Here is an 18460-nt window from a genome sequence, read left to right as displayed (position 1 = left end):
GGTCTCGCCTTTTTGGCGAGGCTTTGGATACCATGATAAAAGGGGTTACGGGGGGCAAGAGTACTCTCCTGCCCCAGTCTTTCAAGCATAAGTCTTTCCGGGGAAAGAGGACTTCCTCGTCTAGGCCCTCTCAGGGGTCCTTTCATGCCTTTCGGTCACAGACCAAGGGCAAGCCCTTCAAAGGCCAAGGCTCCCAGAAGAAGCCATGGGCGGGGAAGCAGAAGTCCGGCCAGTCCGGTTCAACTTCCCATACTACTTCCGCCTGAAGGGGCGCCCTCACCCGTTTCCGGGGTGGGGGGACGTCTGCGCGGTTTCCTACAACCTTGGCTGACCCGCATTCGGGACAGATGGGTTCAGGAAATCGTTCAATCTGGTTACAAGATCGAATTTCTCTCTCGGCCGGCGGGCAGATTTTTTCCCTCAAATCTTCAGCTGTCTCCGGAGCGCTTGCAGGATTTGCACCTGGCGGTGCGGGACCTGCGGGCCCAGGGGGTGGTGGTCCCGGTGCCTTATCGGGACAGATTTCGGGGGTTTTACTCCAATCTGTTCACTGTGCCCAGAAAGGAGGGCAAGGTGCGTCCGATTCTGGACTTGAAAGCTCTGAACCGCTTTGTGCGGGTTCGCAAGTTCCGCATGGAATCCCTGCGCTCAGTGATGGCTGCACTGAGTCCGGGGGAATTCATGGCCTCCATCGATCTGAAGGATGCGTACCTACACATCCCCATTTTCGAGGGTCACCAAAGGTACCTTCGATTCGCCATTGCGGAGGATCACTACCAATTCGTGGCGTTACCTTTCGGTCTCGCTTCGGCTCAGTGGGTTTTTACCAAAGTGCTGGCGCCGGTTCTGGCCCTGCTGCGAGCACAGGGCATTGCTGTCTTGGGGTATCTGGACGATATCCTGATACGGGGAAACGCCAGTCAGAGCTTGGTGACCGACCTTTCCACCACGATGCGGACACTACAGGAGTTCGGTTGGACAATCAACATTCCGAAGTCGACTGTGTCCTTCAGTTCGTCTTCCCTATCTGGGAATGATTCTGGACTCTGTCCTAGCAAAGGTCTTCCTGCCGGTGGACAAGCTTCGGACTCTTCAGGACGAGGTCAGGTCCCTCAGGGACAGACCACACTCGTCTCTACGGACATGCATGAGATGTCTAGGTTTAATGGTCTCGTCGTTCGAGGCGATCCCCTTTGCCCAGTTTCACACACGGAGTCTCCAAGCAGAGATTCTGGCCGAGTGGGACGGGCGGCCACAATCCCTGGATCTGCGGATCTCATTGAGCCACGGCACCAGAAGGGATCTTCTGTGGTGGCTCCAGTCCCCGGCGGTGTCGGGGGGCAAGTCTTTTCGTCCATTGTCATGGACGGTGATCACCACGGATGCCAGCCTGTCGGGCTGGGGTGGTGTTCTGGGCGTTCTGTCCGCCCAGGGAACTTGGTCGGGGGAGGAATCAACATTCTGGAATTGAGAGCAATAAAGCTCTGCCTTCTGAGATGGACGGACCGGCTTCGGGGCCGTCCAGTTCGGGTTCAGACGGACAATGCCACCGCGGTGGCATACTTCAACCACCAAGGGGGCACCAGGAGTGCCCGAGCGGCTCGGGAAGTAGCCGACATTCTGTCTTGGGCCGAGATGCACGTCCCGGCGATAACAGCTGTTCACATTCCGGGGATGGAGAACTGGCAGGCGGATTATCTGAGTCGCCAGACCCTGGACCAGGGAGAATGGTCCCTTCACCCGGATGTCTTCCAGATGTTGTGCGCGAAGTGGGGGACCCCAGATGTGGACCTGTTCGCGTCTCGTCTAAACAACAAGGTGGAAAGGTTCGTGGCAAGGACGCGCGATCCTCAGGCAGACGCCTCAGACGCGTTAGTGGCGCCCTGGCATCAGTATCGTCTGATGTATGCCTTTCCACCGATTCAACTGCTGTCCAGGCTTCTTCGCAGGTTAGCCTCGGAACCGCACACGGTGATTCTGGTGGCACCAGACTGGCCTCGCCGGTCTTGGTACGCAGACCTTGTAAATCTGGCGGTTGACGCTCCGTGGCGTCTGCCGCTTCGGAAAGACCTTCTTTCTCAAGGGCCGATATTCCATCCTGCTTTAGTCGCTTGCTTTAACGGCCTGGCTGTTGAAAGCCAGGTCCTGAAGGATAGGGGTCTCTCCCCTGAGGTCATTCCCACCTTGATCAAGGCTAGAAAAGCCTCTTCAGGAAAAATTTACTACCGTACTTGGAAAGCGTATTTTGCCTGGTGTGAGTCCAGGGGGTACTCCCCTCGCTCATACTCGGTGTCGAGAGTGTTGGCTTTCCTTCAAACGGGTGTGGACCAGCGTTTGGCGTTGGCCACGATTAAGGGTCAGATTTCTGCGCTGGCCGTTCTCTTTCAACTCCCTGTGGCGTCTAATTCCTTGGTTAGCACCTTTGTTCAGGGGGTGCGACATTTGGCCCCTCCTAGGAGGGATCCTTTACCTCCATGGGACTTGAACTTGGTTCTGTCCGTGTTGCAACAGGCTCCCTTTGAAAAGATCAGGGAGATTTAGTTGTCTCTGTTGTCCAAGAAGGTTGCCTTTTTGGTGGCGATCACTTCGGCTCGCAGGGTGTCGGAGCTGGCGGCTTTGTCCTGCAAGTCTCCTTACCTGGTGGTCCACAAGGTGGTCCTGCGGCCTAACCTATCTTTTCTTCCGAAAAGGATCTCGGAATTTCACCTGAATGAAGACATTGTCTTGCCTTCGCTCTGCGCGAAGCCTAGGCATCCGAAGAAGGTTGCCTTGCATTCCTTGGATGTTGTCCGGGCGATCAGGGTTTACCTGTCGTCCACTAAATCTTTTCCCAAGTTGGATTCCCTATTTGTCCTTCCTGAGGGACCTCGGAAGGGCATGGCGGCGTCAGCTGCGACCATCGCCAAATGGATCAGACAGATCATTGAGCAAGCCTATGCCTTGAAGGGGAAGGTTCCTCCCTTCCCTGTGAAGGCGCACTCTACCCAGGTACGTCTTGGGCTTTTCGTCATCAGGCTTCCGTGGCCCAGGTGTGTAAGGCGGCGACTTGGTCGTCCGTTCACACCTCCAAGTTCTATAAGGTGGATGTTCAGGCATCGGCGGATGCCTCCTTTGGCCGCAAAGTTCTCAGTGCGGCAGTTTCCTTGGGTCCCTTGTTTTTTTGTGGGCCCTTGGTTGTTGGGGTGTTTTTACCCCTGGGTTAATTGCTTTCCTGGGTTGTTGCTCCTGTTGAGCACGTTTTCCTGTTGCCCAGTTGGTTCTCTTACTGTGGTAAGGTTCCTTTCTCTGACGTGGGTACTGCGTTGCCTTTTTTCTGCGGTTGCGTCTCCCACCCCTCATGTCTACACTGCTTTGGGACGTCCCATTGGTGAAGACTTGGGAAGGGGCGGCGACTGTCGGAGGATGTAAGAGAAAACGGAATTTTTGTAAAATCTTACCGTAAAATTCCTTTCTCTGAGTCCTCCAACAGTCGCCGCCCCCCGCCCCTCTTTTGGGGTTTTTGTTTACTCTTACTGCTATGCTACCAAACTGAGTTGAGAATGCTGGTGCAGGGAGGTATTGACTGAGGGGACAGCCCCTAGGGGTGTGTCTGCTAAAAGCTTTTGTATTAACAATTCTTGTTGCCTAGCTACTCCTGCGGAGCAAAGGTCAATACCCATTGGTGAAGACTTGGGAAGGGGCGGCGACTGTCGGAGGACTCGGAGAAAGGCATTTTACGGTAAGATTTTACAAAAATTCAGTTTTTTTCCATTTTTCTACCCTGTAAGGAAACATGGCTTGTGTTTGAATGGAAGATTCCCTCTAACTTCCCCAATAAGGATTTTCGGTTCCATAAACTTTTTTAACCTTTTTAATCTTTTTATTATAATTTTTGTACATTTAAATAAAGTTTTTGCAGTTTTTCTATTTTTTTTCTTCATTTTTATCGTTTTCAATCGGTGAGGCTGTTTCTGAAATGATGATATATTAGCCGCCCTTCTATGCAGCAGCTGGCATTGCAGAGAGGAGTAAGATGGCCTCTGACCGGCAGCATGAGTGAGCACCAATATGGCGGCGGTAGAGGCCGATTGGTTGCTATGATAGGGGCGGGCTATTTAACAGCCGGGAGTACGCTATGGTGACGCCTCTCCAGCAGACGTCCTCTGACGCGTAGGGCGGAGTCTATTGCGTCATACGTCACTTCCAGTTTTTGGACATCCGACCGTGGAACGCAGAAGCTTCCCTGCGAGACCGAACTGATCACGAACAGCCTGCACCGTGAGTTCTTTATGCTCGCAATTATTTGCTGTTTGTATACTGCATCAATGGGGTCCTCCTTCTCCTTTTTTCTATGAAATCCACTGGCGTGTGCCTGCTCGCCTGTGTGAATGAGCCCCTGGAACTCTGCTTGATTCGTTCCATTGCAATCACGGAAAACAGGTCGTATACAAGTTGCGACACCTAGTGGCCACACAGGTGGATGCAACCTTTCCTTCAACACATTGGGAAATTCTTGTCACTTCTTATTTATTTGCACCTTATAAGAATTCCCCTATCTTATTTTATTAGCACTACTTTATCAGGTTATCTTCAGTAATACCGATGGTTTAATATACTCTGCACTGTATTTTTATTCTATTTTTTGGAATAAATTATCACCTCCTTTCTTCTCACTCTTGTTGATTTATTTATTTATCTGCACATGAGCACTTCTGCACGCTGGTCACTACACACAGCTGGAATTTTTCCCAAGTGGGACAATATTTATTTTGTGCACTTATTTTATTTATTATAATGCACTGACTCAGAACTTTACCACTTTGAAGTACATATTGCTTTAGTTGACACTCTGTCACCTACAGGTAGCGCCGTGGCAACTTTTTTGCACTTTCAGTTGGGTCAAATTACCTCTTTTGGTAGTTGGCCGATGTAATTTGCTCAAAATGATATGGAACCCACAGCTACTGTATGTGCTGCACAATACGCCTCCCTGGATCCCGATACATGTCTTTAAAAAATTTAGCATGGTTTATTGTGCCCTTATTTGGAAGAAGCAATCTCCCAGGATACGCTTGGAGACCCTTCAGGAGACTAAGAACGGTGGTGGTCTGGCGGTTCCCAACCCATTCTATTATTATTTGGCTGCCCAATTGCAGCATCTGACAGGTTGGCTGCAGGCTGATGATAGTGACCCGATTAGACGGATCCTGGGGACGCATTTGGCATCTGGCACATTAGTTGATTTCTTGGAGGCTGGAACGCTGGGGACATCTCAGTATCCCACCCTTCTTTTGCTGGATAGGATTTGGCGACGGGCTAAACAGCACTTTGGCTATGAGGAATACACTAAATTCTCCCGCCTTACCCATAAAATTTACTATCAGGAATTAGACAAACTTCGGGACTCTTTGCGCTGGGACAGGTTTGGGCTTAAATTTATCGTGCAATTGTATAGAGGTAACACACTTAAAGACTTTCAGACGCTGCGTGCGGAATTCGGCTTGCCCAACTCCTTGTTTTTCCAGTACCTGCAGCTGCGTCATGCCTTGACTTCGCAGTCCAGGGAAAGCGTTTGGGGTTTGTGTAACCCAGTGATTTTACTTAATTTGCTGAGCTCCACGGTTAACCACTTTACCGCTGAGTACTGGAATAGTACTGCGGCAAAGTGGCACGATCCCGTCTGACGACGTAGACCTACGTCGCCAGACTCCTCCCCTGTAGGCGGCGCTCGCGCGCCGCCGGAGGCGCGCTCCCGCTGTTTTCATTCACAGCGGGAGTCGGGCCAGGGGAGGAGCAGCGGCGATCGCCGCTGCTCTGCCCCGATCGTCGGGGATCTAGTGTGGAGATCCGCCTGCCTGTGTAAACACAAGCGGGCGGATCTCCTCAGTGACAGGGAGTGACAGATCGGAGTGTTCAGCATAGCTGGACATCCGATCTGTCCCTGTCTCACACAGTCACCTCCCCCCACACACGTTAGTAAGCACCAGGCATACATTAACCCCTCCCTCTCCAATAAAATTAACCCCTTCCCTGCCAGTGTCATTTTTACAGTAACAGTGCATATTTATAGCACTGATTACTGTAGTAATGTAACTGGTACCCCCAAAAGTGTCAAAAATGTCAGTCAAGGGTCCGATCTGTCCGCCGCAATGTCGCAGTCCCGCAAAAAAAATCGCAGATCGCCGCCATTACTCGTTAAAAAAAAAACACCAAAAATGACAGAAATCTTTCCCTTTGTTAGTAAACGCAATAACTTTTGCGCAAACCAATCAAAATACGCTTATTGCGATTTTTTTTACCAAACATAGGTAGCAGAAAACAAATTGGCCAAAAATTTAAAAAAAAATTGTTTTTTACATCTTTTTTGGGGGGAATTTCATACAAAAAAATGTTAAAAATATTGTTATTTTTTCAAAATAAACGCTCTTTTTTTGTTTATAGCGCAAAAAGTAAAAATCGCACAGGTGATCAAATACCACCAAAAGAAAGCTCTGTTTGTGGGAAAAAAAGGACGTCAATTTCGTTTGGGTACGGCGTCGCACGCTCGCAATTGTCAGTTAAAGTCGCACAGCGCCGAATCGCAAAAAGTGGCCCAGACGTAAGACAGCAAAATGCTCTAGTGGTAAAGTGGTTAAAAGGGGACACATTTCCTCCCTTTATGTAGCCTTCATGGATCAGGTGTCGAGGTCCTTTAAATGTCGAGGGGACTGGCTTAGATGTGGGACCTATCTCTTCTGAGGAATGGATAGGTATACGGACAATGTGCTTAAAGTGTCATTGTCCACCTCACAAAAACTCACGCAATTGTTTATCATACACCGCACTTATAGGATACCCCAACGCCTGCATAGCTGGAAGAGGAGGGACTCCCCGCTCTGTCCTCCGTGCAAGGTGCACACAGGTACTCTCCTGCATATGCTTTGGAAATTCCGAAGCTGCACCGCTATTGGACAGCGGTGTTGCATTCTATAAACTCTATCTGGAAGTTAAATCTTCCTTTAGACCCAGAACTCTGTATTTTGGGCTGGTTGGATGAGGAATTTATACTCCCGGGGTACATGTAGCGGTCCTACAGACCCCGTTTCTTGCCAGGAAATTAATAGCGAGGAAATGGATCTCCCCTACGGCACCTACACACGCTGAGTGGACTGATGAGGTTAAATCGCTCTTGGCTAGGGAGGATCTTGCTTATAAACAGAGGGAGCGCCCAGAAATTTGAACGCATTTGGGGACCATGGCTGGATGCAAATAGGATCATGGGAGGAGTGAATACCTCCTCGTAAAGTGATATAGCCATGTTTGGTTGATGTGTGCTACCATGTGTTTTACTGGAAGGGGACTATGGGAAGCTCCGTTTATGGTCCTGCCTTTGCTTGGTGGGATCTATACGCTCGGGAAGGAAGGTTCAATGGCTGGTTCACCACTAGGATGTTTGTTTTCTTTTCACCCCCCCCCCCCCCCTCCCCTTTAATTTTTTTTTTCTTTATAATTTTTGTAGCGGTGCAGAATGGCTGGACTCCTATTCATGCCTACTGGTAATTATTTCTCGGTGCAGGCTGCTGAACAGAGATATTGTCACCCAAGCCTCGGGAGCGCTTTATACTGGTATTATGGTTATAAATACTCCGTGCCATATAACATTCTCTTGCTTCTGAGGTGTTGCTTAGACGAACATGGGGTACGCAGTCGTGGACTGAGAATCCTTTGTCATGTTTCGATGATGATGTTTGTACACTTATGTATTACCGGGGTTGCATTTACCCCATTGCTATGTGAATGTATGCACTGTTCTTATCTCTTGCTCTATTGGTTGTTTTGTTTCTTCTAACTGTTGTGTTGTGTATAAAAAGTTTTTTTTCAATAAAAATTATCTGATTAAAAAAAAAACATAAAATCTGAACAAAGCACAACTATCTTAAGTTAGAAAGGAAAATGTTCTCATAGTGTAAGTTTTTTGATTTGTGTTTTCTTTTCCAGGACTGTTATTTAGTGTACATTTTGAATGAGTTGGCTGGAAATTCTTTTATGATATTCTGCAGCACATGTAACAACACTCAGAGAGTATCCTCATTATTGAGAAATCTTGGTTTTACTGCCATTCCTCTTCATGGACAAATGAGTCAGGTAATTGATTTCTGAAGATCTTTTACTTCTACTTGTGTTAAAACTGTAAAAAAACAAAACAAAAAGCAGTGTAAATATTTTTTTGTAAACTGACTGTTCAGGGTTACTGCTGTTGAATGTGGAATTGAATAATAAAATGTTTATTTAGTGGTTTAGTAAGCACTGTGGTTATGCAATGCTGGAATACAGGTTTAGCATCTACCAAAACCTGTGAGTTGTATTTGAATGTTGTCCAAATGGTAGTAGAACATGCCTCCCAACTTTTTGAGATGGAAACAAGGAACACCTGTTAACAAAAGTATGTAGGCATAGGACACACACCCTGAAAGTAGAATTCTATAAAAAAAAACAGTTAACCGCTTAAGCCCCGGAAGATTTTACCCCCTTCCTGACCAGACCCCTTTTTTCAACTTGGCACTTAGTGATTTTAACTGACAATTGCGCGGTCATGCAATGCTGTACCCAAACGAAATTTCTGTCCTTTTTTTTCCCATAAACAGAGCTTTATTTTTGTGGTATTTTATCACCTCTGCGCTTTTTATTTTTTGCGATATTAATAAAAAAAAAGCGAACATTTTGAGAAAAAATTACATTTTTAACTTTGTCTTTTAAAAAATATCCAATATACTCGATTTATGTCATATTTTTTGGCCAAAATATATTTAGCTATATGTCTTTGACAAAAAAAAATTCAATGAGCATATTTTTATTGGTTTGCGCAAAAGTTATAGCGTCTACAAACTATGGTGTAAATACTGAAATTTACGCAGCTTTAATTTCTGACTGCCTATCTCATTTCATGAAGTGCCGAGATGGCAGGGCAGTACAAAACGCCCCCAAACTACCACTTTTTGGAAAGTAGACATCCTAAGGAATGTTCTAAGAGGCATGTTGAGCTCATTGAATATTTCACTTTTTTTGGCACAGATGTTTGAAAAATGACGAGAAAAAAAACCCTTTTTTTTTTTTTTTTTACACAAAGTTGTTGTTGAAATGATATATTGCTCACACATGCCATGGGTATATGTGAAATGACACCCCAAAATACATTCTGCTGCTTCTCCTGAGTACAGGAATACCCCATGTGTGAGACTTTTTTTGCAGTCTAGCCGAGTACAGGACCCCGAAAATCAATCCCCACTTTCATGCTTTCCAAGGGCGTAAATTGTTGATTTCACTCCTGACTACCTATTACAGTTTCGGAGGCCATGAAATGCCAAGACAGCACAACCCCCCCCCCCCCCCAAAATGACCCCTTTTCGGAAGGTTGACACCCTAAACTATTTGCAGAGAGGCATGCTGAGTGTTTTGCAGATCTCACTTTTTGTCACAAAGTTTTGGAAATTGAAAAAAGAGGAAGAAAAATGCATTTTCCTGTTTTTTTCTTCATTTTCCAAAATAAATGAGCTGCAAAATACTCACCATGCCTCTCAGCAAATAGATTGGAGTGTCTACTTTGCAAAATGGGGTAATTTGGGTGGGGGGGGGGGGTTGTGCCATCTTGGCATTTCATGGACTTCAAAAGTGTGATAGGTAGTAAGGAGTGAGATCAACAATTTACGCCCTTGGAAAGCCTGAAAGTGGGGGTTGGTTTTCGGGGTCCTGTACTCGGCTAGACTGCAAAAAAGTCTCACTCATGGGGTATCCCTGTACTCAGGAGACGCAGCAGAATGTATTTTGGGGTGTCATTTCACATATACCCATGGCATGGCATGTGTGAGCATTATATCATTTACTGACAACTTTGTGTAAAAAAACAAAAAAAATAATAATTTTCCCGAAACTTGTGGCAAAATCTAAACTATTCCATGGACTTATCATGCTTATCATGCCTCTCAGCTAATAGCTTGGAGTGTCTACTTTGCAAAATGGGGTCATTTGGGGGGGGGGGGGGGGGTTGTGCTATCTTGAAATTTCAGGGCCTCTAAAACTGTGACAGGTAGTGCAGTGGTTCTACTCATTCTGATCCTGGGGATGATGGGGGGTGTCGACAACTCATGGCTTGGTGACATTGTTCCCCTAGGGGTTCTTAGTCTGGGTGGTTCGACGCCTCTCCTCCTGTCATCGGAATACACTATGTTAATCTTTACATGCATGATGTCAAAGTACTCTTGTACGAAGTTTATAACGATTGTTTGAACACAGTATCATCCACTTTTGGATAATGTTCTACCTTGTTGTTGTAATTTTCTTATCAACATTCTGTTGATGTGATTTTCTGTTTTTTTTCATTTGTATTTGAAACTCAATAAAAAGTTATTGATTGAGAAAAAAAAAAAAAAAAAAAAACCTGAAGATGGGGATTGGTTTTTGGGGTCGCGTACGCAGCTAGGCTGTGGTATCCCTGTACTCGGGAGAAGCAGCAGCAGAATGTATTTTGGGGTGTCATTTTACATATACCCATGGCACGTGTGAGCAATATATCATTTAGTGACAACTTTGTGTAAAAAAAAAAACAACAAAAAAAAAATAATTTTCCCGACACTTGTGGCAAAATATAAAATATTCCATGGACTCACCATTCCTCTCAGCAAATAGCTTTGGGTGTCTACTTTTCAAAAAGGGGTCATTTGGGGGGTGTTTAAACTGTCCCGGCATTTTATGCTCAACCTTATCCACACATCACCCACTCTTCTAACCACTTAAAAACCAAGCCTTTTCTGTGACTTTTTGTTTACATGAAAAAAAAAAATTTTTTTTTACTAGAAAATTACTTTGAACCCCCAAACATTATATTTTTCTTTAAATCAGAGGCCCTATAGAATAAAATGGTGGATGTTGCAAATTTTTTTGTCACACGGTATTTGCGCACAGATTTTCCAAACGCAATTTCTGCAAAAAAATATACATTTTTTTTAAATTTATTGCACAAATACACTATATAATTCCAATTTGTTTGGTGAAATTTAAAAGATGATCTTATGCCGAGTACATAGATGCCAAACATGACATGCTTTAAAAATTGTGCACGCCTGTGCAGTTGCAACAAACTACGTACATTTTTAAAAGTCTTTACAGGTTACCACTTTAGACTTACAGAGGAGGTCTACTGCAAGAATTACTGCACTCGACCCGGCGTTCGCGGTGATGCCTCACATGCATGCTGCAATAACGGTTTACATATGACACTAGACCAATGCTTGCGTGCGCCATTGCGCGCAAGCACAGGGGGACGGGGGGGAATGTTTTTTTTTTTTATTTTTCTTTTTTATGTTATTTTGACACCTTTTCTTTCATTTTTTTAAAATCATTTTTATTGTTATCACAGTGAATTTAAATATCCCCTATGTTAGCAATCTGTAGTGACAGGTACTCTTTTTTTTTTTTTTTTTTTTTTTTTTTTTTTTAAATGGGGTCTTTAACCACTTAAGCCCCGGAGGATTTGGCTGCTAAAAGACCAGGGGTTTTTTTGCGATTTTTTTTACTGCGTGACTTTAATGGACAATTGCGCGGTCATGCAACGCTGTACCTAAACGAATTTGACGTCCTTTTTTTCCCCACAAACGGAGCTTTCTTTTGGTGGTATTTGATCACCTGTGCGATTTTTTGATCATGCGCCATAAACAAAAAAAGAGCGTAAATTTTGCAAAAATAACAATATTTTTCACATTTTTTTATATGAAATTCCCCCCCCAAAAAATGTAAAAATCAAAATTTCTCTGTCGCTCATTGACAGACGTAGTCTTCTTGATTCACAAGAACTGGGTTATGTTGTCTCCGCAGGAGCAGGACTAGGCAGAAAGAAAAAACGTTCTGGCTCCACCTTAGGGGCAGTCCCTGAGGGTATATATGCGGGGCCGGGCGACGGGCTGGATGTTGAGATCCAGTGGTCACCCCGGTTTCTGCCTACGAGCGCGTGCAGACCAGAGCTCCGCGCTGGGTCGGCCGCGACGGAGTCCCATTGGAGGGACTGACCAGGAACCAGAGAGTCGAGGCGTCCGGAGTGGTCCACAACCCCCCACCCCGGTGGAGAGGGTATTGTGAAGAGAGGGTGCCTGTCGGTTCGGTATGGTGAGTAAACGTTCCCTTTTTTCTTCGTTATGAGGCAGTATGAATTATGGGCCCCTCCATACATGGTCAGTATATATCTGACACTAAAAGTCCCCCTTGTAAATACAGTATGTGTTTGGTGGGAAGTGGACTTGGTTTGAGAGCTAACACTCTACCCAGCAGACTGTAGTATTACAGCAGACATAGGAGGTATAATCCTACCTTAATTGTAGTGTACCTCCTGCAGATCGATAAATCGCCACTTAGCAGAGATGCAGGTGGATGTGCTGGGAAAAACGATTTCGGCGGTCCGCCGCCATTTTGCCGTAGACCGGGTGCATGTATGTCCTCAGGTCATGCCGGCCGCCATGTTTTTGGAGTCTATTGTTTCCTGTATGGGGGCGGCCATGTTTGATGAGCCCAGCTACCTCGTGGAGAGCTGGGAACGCCGGAAGGCGTACACAGGGGGCGGAGCCACGTCCTTCTACCCGGGAAAACGAACACAGCTCTTTCCAGTCTGTAAAAGACAGACGCTGACTGCAGTTGGTTGGAAACTTCTCTGCATCGGGTGGTGAGCCTTGGGGGTCCCTCTCTCTCTCTGTGGGGATCGAGAAGCAGGTACTCTGAGGGGCGCTATTGCGCTAGGGGGAGACACATAAAAAAAAAAAAAGAGGTATTTTTTTTTTTGATTTAAAAAAAAAAAAAAAAAAAAAGTTTTTTGTTTTTTCTGGCAGAGGTGTCCTGAATTAACATGGACCCTGCCACTCATGTATCTCCACCGGATCCCCTCGAGGTGTCTGCAGGATCCTCCAGCACCCCACTGACGGTTGAATCATTGTCAGCTATTATGGAAACTTTTGTGTCCCGGGTGGAAGTGGCTTGTCAGGGACAGGGCGCAAGAAAGCGACCCCCGCCTAACCCCTTATTATCTGAAACTTCGGATTCAGACTCTGAGCCTATTTCTGCAGTTGCAGGTACTTCATCTGGGATTGGTGTCTCGGGTACTGTCTCTTCAGACAGTGAGGAGGATGTTTCGGCATCAGCCATAGCCCGAGAGGAAGCGTTGGTAAACGCACTCATTGTATCTGTTCAAGAAACCTTAAGATTACAGGGTTTTCCGTCGGAAATAGCTGAAACTGAAATCCCTTTTGGGACTAAAAAAACGCATGAAAGTGGCGAAGGTTTTTCCATTGCCCAAATGTTTTGGCAATCCAATCAAAGAAGAATGGAGTCTGCCAAAACGCACCTCTGCTATTTCTAAACGCATTAACAGGCGTTATCCGTTTGAGGAAACCCTCATTAAGAAATGGACAGAACCACCTGTGGTGGATTCACCAATTGCTAGATTGAATAAAGCCACGGTTATTCCTTTAGAAGACGCTCCGTCTTTTAAAGATCCAGTGGATCGCAAGATAGAAGCTATGTCTCGCACCATGTTTTCCTTGATTGGATCAGCTTTCAGACCAATAATTGCTATTGGTCTGGTTTCGCAGACTGTAACTGAATGGACCAAGTGGTTACGCCGGGACTTAGAAGAGGTCCCTCAGGCCGTATCAGATTTGTTGGAACAAATGATACAGGGGTTACAGTTTGTGTGTGATGCGGCGTTAGACGCCACTCCATTATTGGCGCGAGCATCAGTTTCAGCAGTGGTTCTCAGGCGTACACTGTGGCTAAAAGGTTGGTTAGCCGACCAAGGTTCCAAAAAAGCATTAGCTAATATCCCCTTTTTAGGAGAGCGTCTATTTGGAGCCAACTTAGATGAGATCATTAAGGATCTCACGGGTGGAAAGAGCACCTTTTTACCGCAAAATGTTAAGGGTAAAGGAACTCGTCAAAGACGAGGGCCTTCTTTCTCTGCTCACAAAAAGTTTTTTCGTCCCGCGGGTGAAAAAATTAAGTCCTCCAAAGCTCCTTCAGGAGGCTTCAGGGGACGTTGGTCGGGCAAGCAAAAGCCCGCCCCCTCCAGACCTGAATATAAATCGTCCAAAGCCTGAAGGTGCGCCCCCACCCGTAATTGGGGTGGGGGGACGTCTTCGCCGGTTCCCGGATCCATGGCTTTCCAGAATCCCGGACAAGTGGGTTTGCGAAGTCATAAGGTCAGGGTACAAGATCGAGTTTCGATCTCTCCCACCGGCGCGTTTCTTCCCTTCCAATATCCGACTATCCCCGGATCATTTAGAAGATCTGCGGAGAGCAGTCACGGGTTTACTACAACAAGGAGTGGTAGTCCACGTTCCTTGGACAGAACGTTTTCAAGGGTTTTATTCAAACCTATTTACAATACCCAGGAAAGAGGGCAAAGTGCGTCCAATTCTGGACTTAAGGGCACTCAATTCCTTTCTCAACATAAGGAAATTCAAGATGGAATCCATTCGCACAGTAGCAGCCTTCCTGCATCCAGGGGATGTCCTAGCGTCCATAGACATAAAGGACGCCTATCTTCACATTCCCATTTTCGCAGGACATCAGCGGTTTCTACGCTTTTCCGTAGAAGAGAACCACTATCAGTTTGTGGCGTTACCTTTCGGTCTCGCCACGGCTCCTCGGGTCTTCACGAAGGTGTTGGCCCCAATGTTGGCACTACTGCGCCAAAGAGGCATATCGATTCTAGGTTACCTAGACGATCTCCTGCTTCATGCAGAGTCTCCTCAGACCCTGCTACAAAACATAGAAATTACTATAATTTCTTTACAGGAATTCGGGTGGCTGGTGAACCAGCAAAAGTCATTTCTGGTTCCCACCCAGAGGCTCGAATATCTGGGTCTAATTCTAGACACAGTCAGGTCAAGAGTTTTCCTTCCGGTAGGGAAACTCCGGAAGATTCAATCAGCAGTCCAGTTGTTACTATCCAACAGCTGGTCTTCTCTTCGAACTTGCATGAGGGTTCTGGGATTGATGGCTTCCTTCGAAGCAGTCCCATTTGCCCAGTCCCATACCCGAATTCTTCAGCAAGAGATTCTTCTCAGATGGAATCGGAATCCAGAATCCCTGGATTGAGCAAACAGACCAGAGAGTCTCTATTCTGGTGGCTTCGGTCTCCGATGCTCAGCCAGGGAAAGTCATTTCTGCCAATATATTGGATGATAGTGACCACGGATGCCAGTCTATCCGGATGGGGAGGAATTCTCGGTCAGTTATCTGTCCAGGGACTTTGGTCCCTGGAAGAATCCAGGTTGCCGATAAATGTATTGGAACTGAGAGCGATCAAACTTTGTCTGATTCACTGGACCGAGCAGCTCCAGGGCAGCCCGGTTCGGATCCAGTCGGACAACGCCACGGCCGTGGCTTATGTCAATCACCAGGGGGGCACCAAGAGTGTCCGAGCGGCCAAAGAAGTGGCTTGCATTCTTCGCTGGGCAGAACGATTTGTTCCAGCTATCTCTGCGGTGTTCATTCCGGGGGTGGAGAATTGGCAGGCAGATTATCTCAGCCGTCAGACTCTGGATCAAGGGGAATGGTCCCTCCATCCAGAAGTTTTCCACCAGTTGTGCCTACGGTGGGGCACCCCGGATGTGGATCTGTTGGCATCCCGATTCAACAGGAAAGTACAGAGATTCGTGGCTCGCTCCCGCGATCCTCTAGCAGAGACCGCAGACGCACTGATCGCCCCGTGGGGGCAATACCAGCTAATGTATGCCTTCCCTCCTCTCTGGTTACTGCCAAGACTTCTTCGCAGGATAGAGGAGGAAGGAATTCCAGTAATCCTGGTAGCTCCGGACTGGCCTCGCCGAGCTTGGTACGCCGACGTGGTCAGACTGGTGGCGGACGTCCCGTGGAGACTTCCTCTCAGGGAAGACCTACTGTCTCAGGGACCGATCTTCCATCCTGCTTTACGATCGCTGGCTTTAACGGCCTGGCTATTGAGACCCAGGTGCTGAAGGACAAGGGATTGTCAGCTTCAGTTATTCCTACTCTAGTTAAAGCAAGGAAAGCGACTTCCAGAAAGATTTATCATCGTACATGGAAGTCCTACATTGCATGGTGTGAACCTCTGGGGTTCCGTCCACGGTCTTATTCGGTTAGCCGAATATTAGCTTTTCTGCAACAAGGGGTTGAGCAGAAACTGGCCTTGAGCACTATCAAGGGTCAGGTCTCAGCATTAGCTATCTTCTTTCAGAAGCCTTTGGCTACTCATTCCTTGGTGCGGAATTTCATCCAGGGGGTGCGACATCTGGCTCCGCCAGTGCGCGCGCCGTTACCACCCTGGGATCTTAATTTAGTATTGTCGGTTCTTCAGAAACCTCCCTTTGAAGATATTAGGGAGATTCCTCTACCTACGTTGTCCCAGAAGGTGGCCTTCTTGGTGGCTATCACTTCTGCACGCAGGGTGTCAGAACTGGCCGCTTTATCTTGTCGTTCCCCATATCTGGTGGTTCATAGAGATAAGGTGGTTCTTCGTCCGAATCCATCCTTCCTACCAAAAGTGGTTTCAGAATTTCATCTGAATGAAGAAATTGTATTACCTTCCCTGTGTCCTAAGCCCAGTCATCCTTCGGGAGTTTGCTTTACACTCCTTGGATGTGGTCCGGGCGATCAGGGTATACTTGAAAACGACAGACTCGTTTCGCAAGACGGATTCACTTTTTGTGATCCCGGATGGACCCAAAAAGGGGTTGCCTGCATCTGCCGCGACTATTTCCAAATGGATCAGACAGACAGTGGTACAGGCTTATTCTATTAAGGGTCGGGAGCCCCCGTTCCCTGTTAAGGCGCACTCCACTCTGGGCACTTAGTGCGTCATGGGCCTTTCGCCATCAGGCGTCAGTGGTCCAGGTGTGCAAGGCGGCTACCTGGTCGTCGGTGCATACCTTTACAAAACATTATAAAGTTGATGTAATGGCATCGTCTGATGCCTCGTTTGGCCGCAAGGTTTTGCAGGCCGCCATTTGAGAAAACCAGTGGTCTGCCTCGAGGGTTTTTTTCCGTTGGAAATTTTCATTTGAGTCTCATTCTTTGTTTATAATGAGCCTTTAAAACTTCTAGTTTTGCACCGGTTGGGCCTTCTAGATTGGATTTTGATTTTGGTCAATCCCACCCCTCATTTGTGGCACTTCTTCTGGATGTCCCAGTTCTTGTGAATCAAGAAGACTAAGTCTGTCAATGAGCGACAGAGAAAATCGGATTTTTGTAAGATCTTACCGTAAAATCCTTTTCTCTTAGCTCATTGACAGACGTAGTACTCGCCCCTCTATCATTGAGTTGGGTTGGGTTAAATTCTCTGTTGCTGCTTTGTGACAGAACTGATGCCTTGTAGCAGAGAGAGGGAGGATATACCCTCAGGGACTGCCCCTAAGGTGGAGCCAGAACGTTTTTTCTTTCTGCCTAGTCCTGCTCCTGCGGAGACAACATAACCCAGTTCTTGTGAATCAAGAAGACTACGTCTGTCAATGAGCTAAGAGAAAAGGATTTTACGGTAAGATCTTACAAAAATCCGATTTTTTTAACATTTTCGGCCAATTTGTTTTATGCTACATATGTTTGGTAAACAAAATCGCAAAAAGCGTATTTTGATTGGTTTGCGCAAAAGTTACCGCGTTTACTAACAAAGGGAAAGATTTTTGTCATTTTTGGTGTTTTTTTTTTTAACGTGTAATGGCGGCGATCTGCGATTTTTTTTCGGTACTGCGACATTGCAGCGGACAGATCGGACCCTTGACTGACATTTTTGACACTTTTGGGGGTACCAGTGACATTACTGCAGTAATCAGTGCTATACATATGCACTGTTACTGCAAAAATGACACTGGCAGGGAAGGGGTTAACTTTATTGGACAGGGAGGGGTTAAGTGTGTCCTAGGGGCGTGTTTCTAACTGTGCAGGGACATTGCTATTGGTGTAAAAGCAAAGATCCACGGTTCTACATAGTAGAACGGTCAGATCTTCACCTTTACACAGGGAGAACTGACAGGCGGCTTGTTTACATAAGCCGCTCTGTCTTTCTCCCTTCACAGGAGTGATCGCAGTGTGACTGGCGGACATCGAGTCCGCCGGTCACACGCACTGACTTGTCTGTGAACGAGCCGCGGCGGGCGCGCGCCCGCCCGCAATTGGCTCGCAAGTCAGTGACAGGCGAGTGACGTACCGATACGTCACTCTGCCTGGCTGGGGCTGACCGCCGCAGTATATAGTCGTGCGGCGGTCGGCAACCGGTTAAGACGCTAGATCTCTCCTCTGACCTTAACGCATCTGACCACACCAAAATTGGTGTGATAAATGACTTTCCCAATTTCCCAATGGCCCGGTTTATTTCTGGCGAAACAGAAGTCATGAAATGCTCGTAGCTTCCGGTATCTTAGGCCATAGAGATGATTGGAGCCATTCTCATCTCCAATTAGCTCTATGGTTAGATAATTGAACCACCGGC

The 18460-nt window shown here is 46.8% G+C and overlaps 1 protein-coding gene across 1 annotated transcript in view; it reads left to right on the top strand.

Moving 5' to 3' along the window:
* The window catches only part of DDX47 (DEAD-box helicase 47), a gene marked incomplete at its 5' end in the record, with an annotated part of 626288 nt that overhangs the window by 291746 nt on the left and 316082 nt on the right, over nt 1–18460 (top strand). Inside the window, one exon of the mRNA XM_082265706.1 lies at nt 7957–8103. Within this exon, the coding sequence (XP_082121832.1) occupies nt 7957–8103 (147 nt within the window). The remainder of the gene's footprint in view (nt 1–7956; nt 8104–18460) is intronic.

The sequence above is a fragment of the Pelophylax lessonae genome (assembly GCF_965119305.1).
Source record: "Pelophylax lessonae genome assembly, chromosome: 8".
NCBI classification, from domain to species: Eukaryota; Metazoa; Chordata; class Amphibia; order Anura; family Ranidae; genus Pelophylax; species Pelophylax lessonae.
This window is presented reverse-complemented; position numbering and strand designations above follow the sequence as displayed.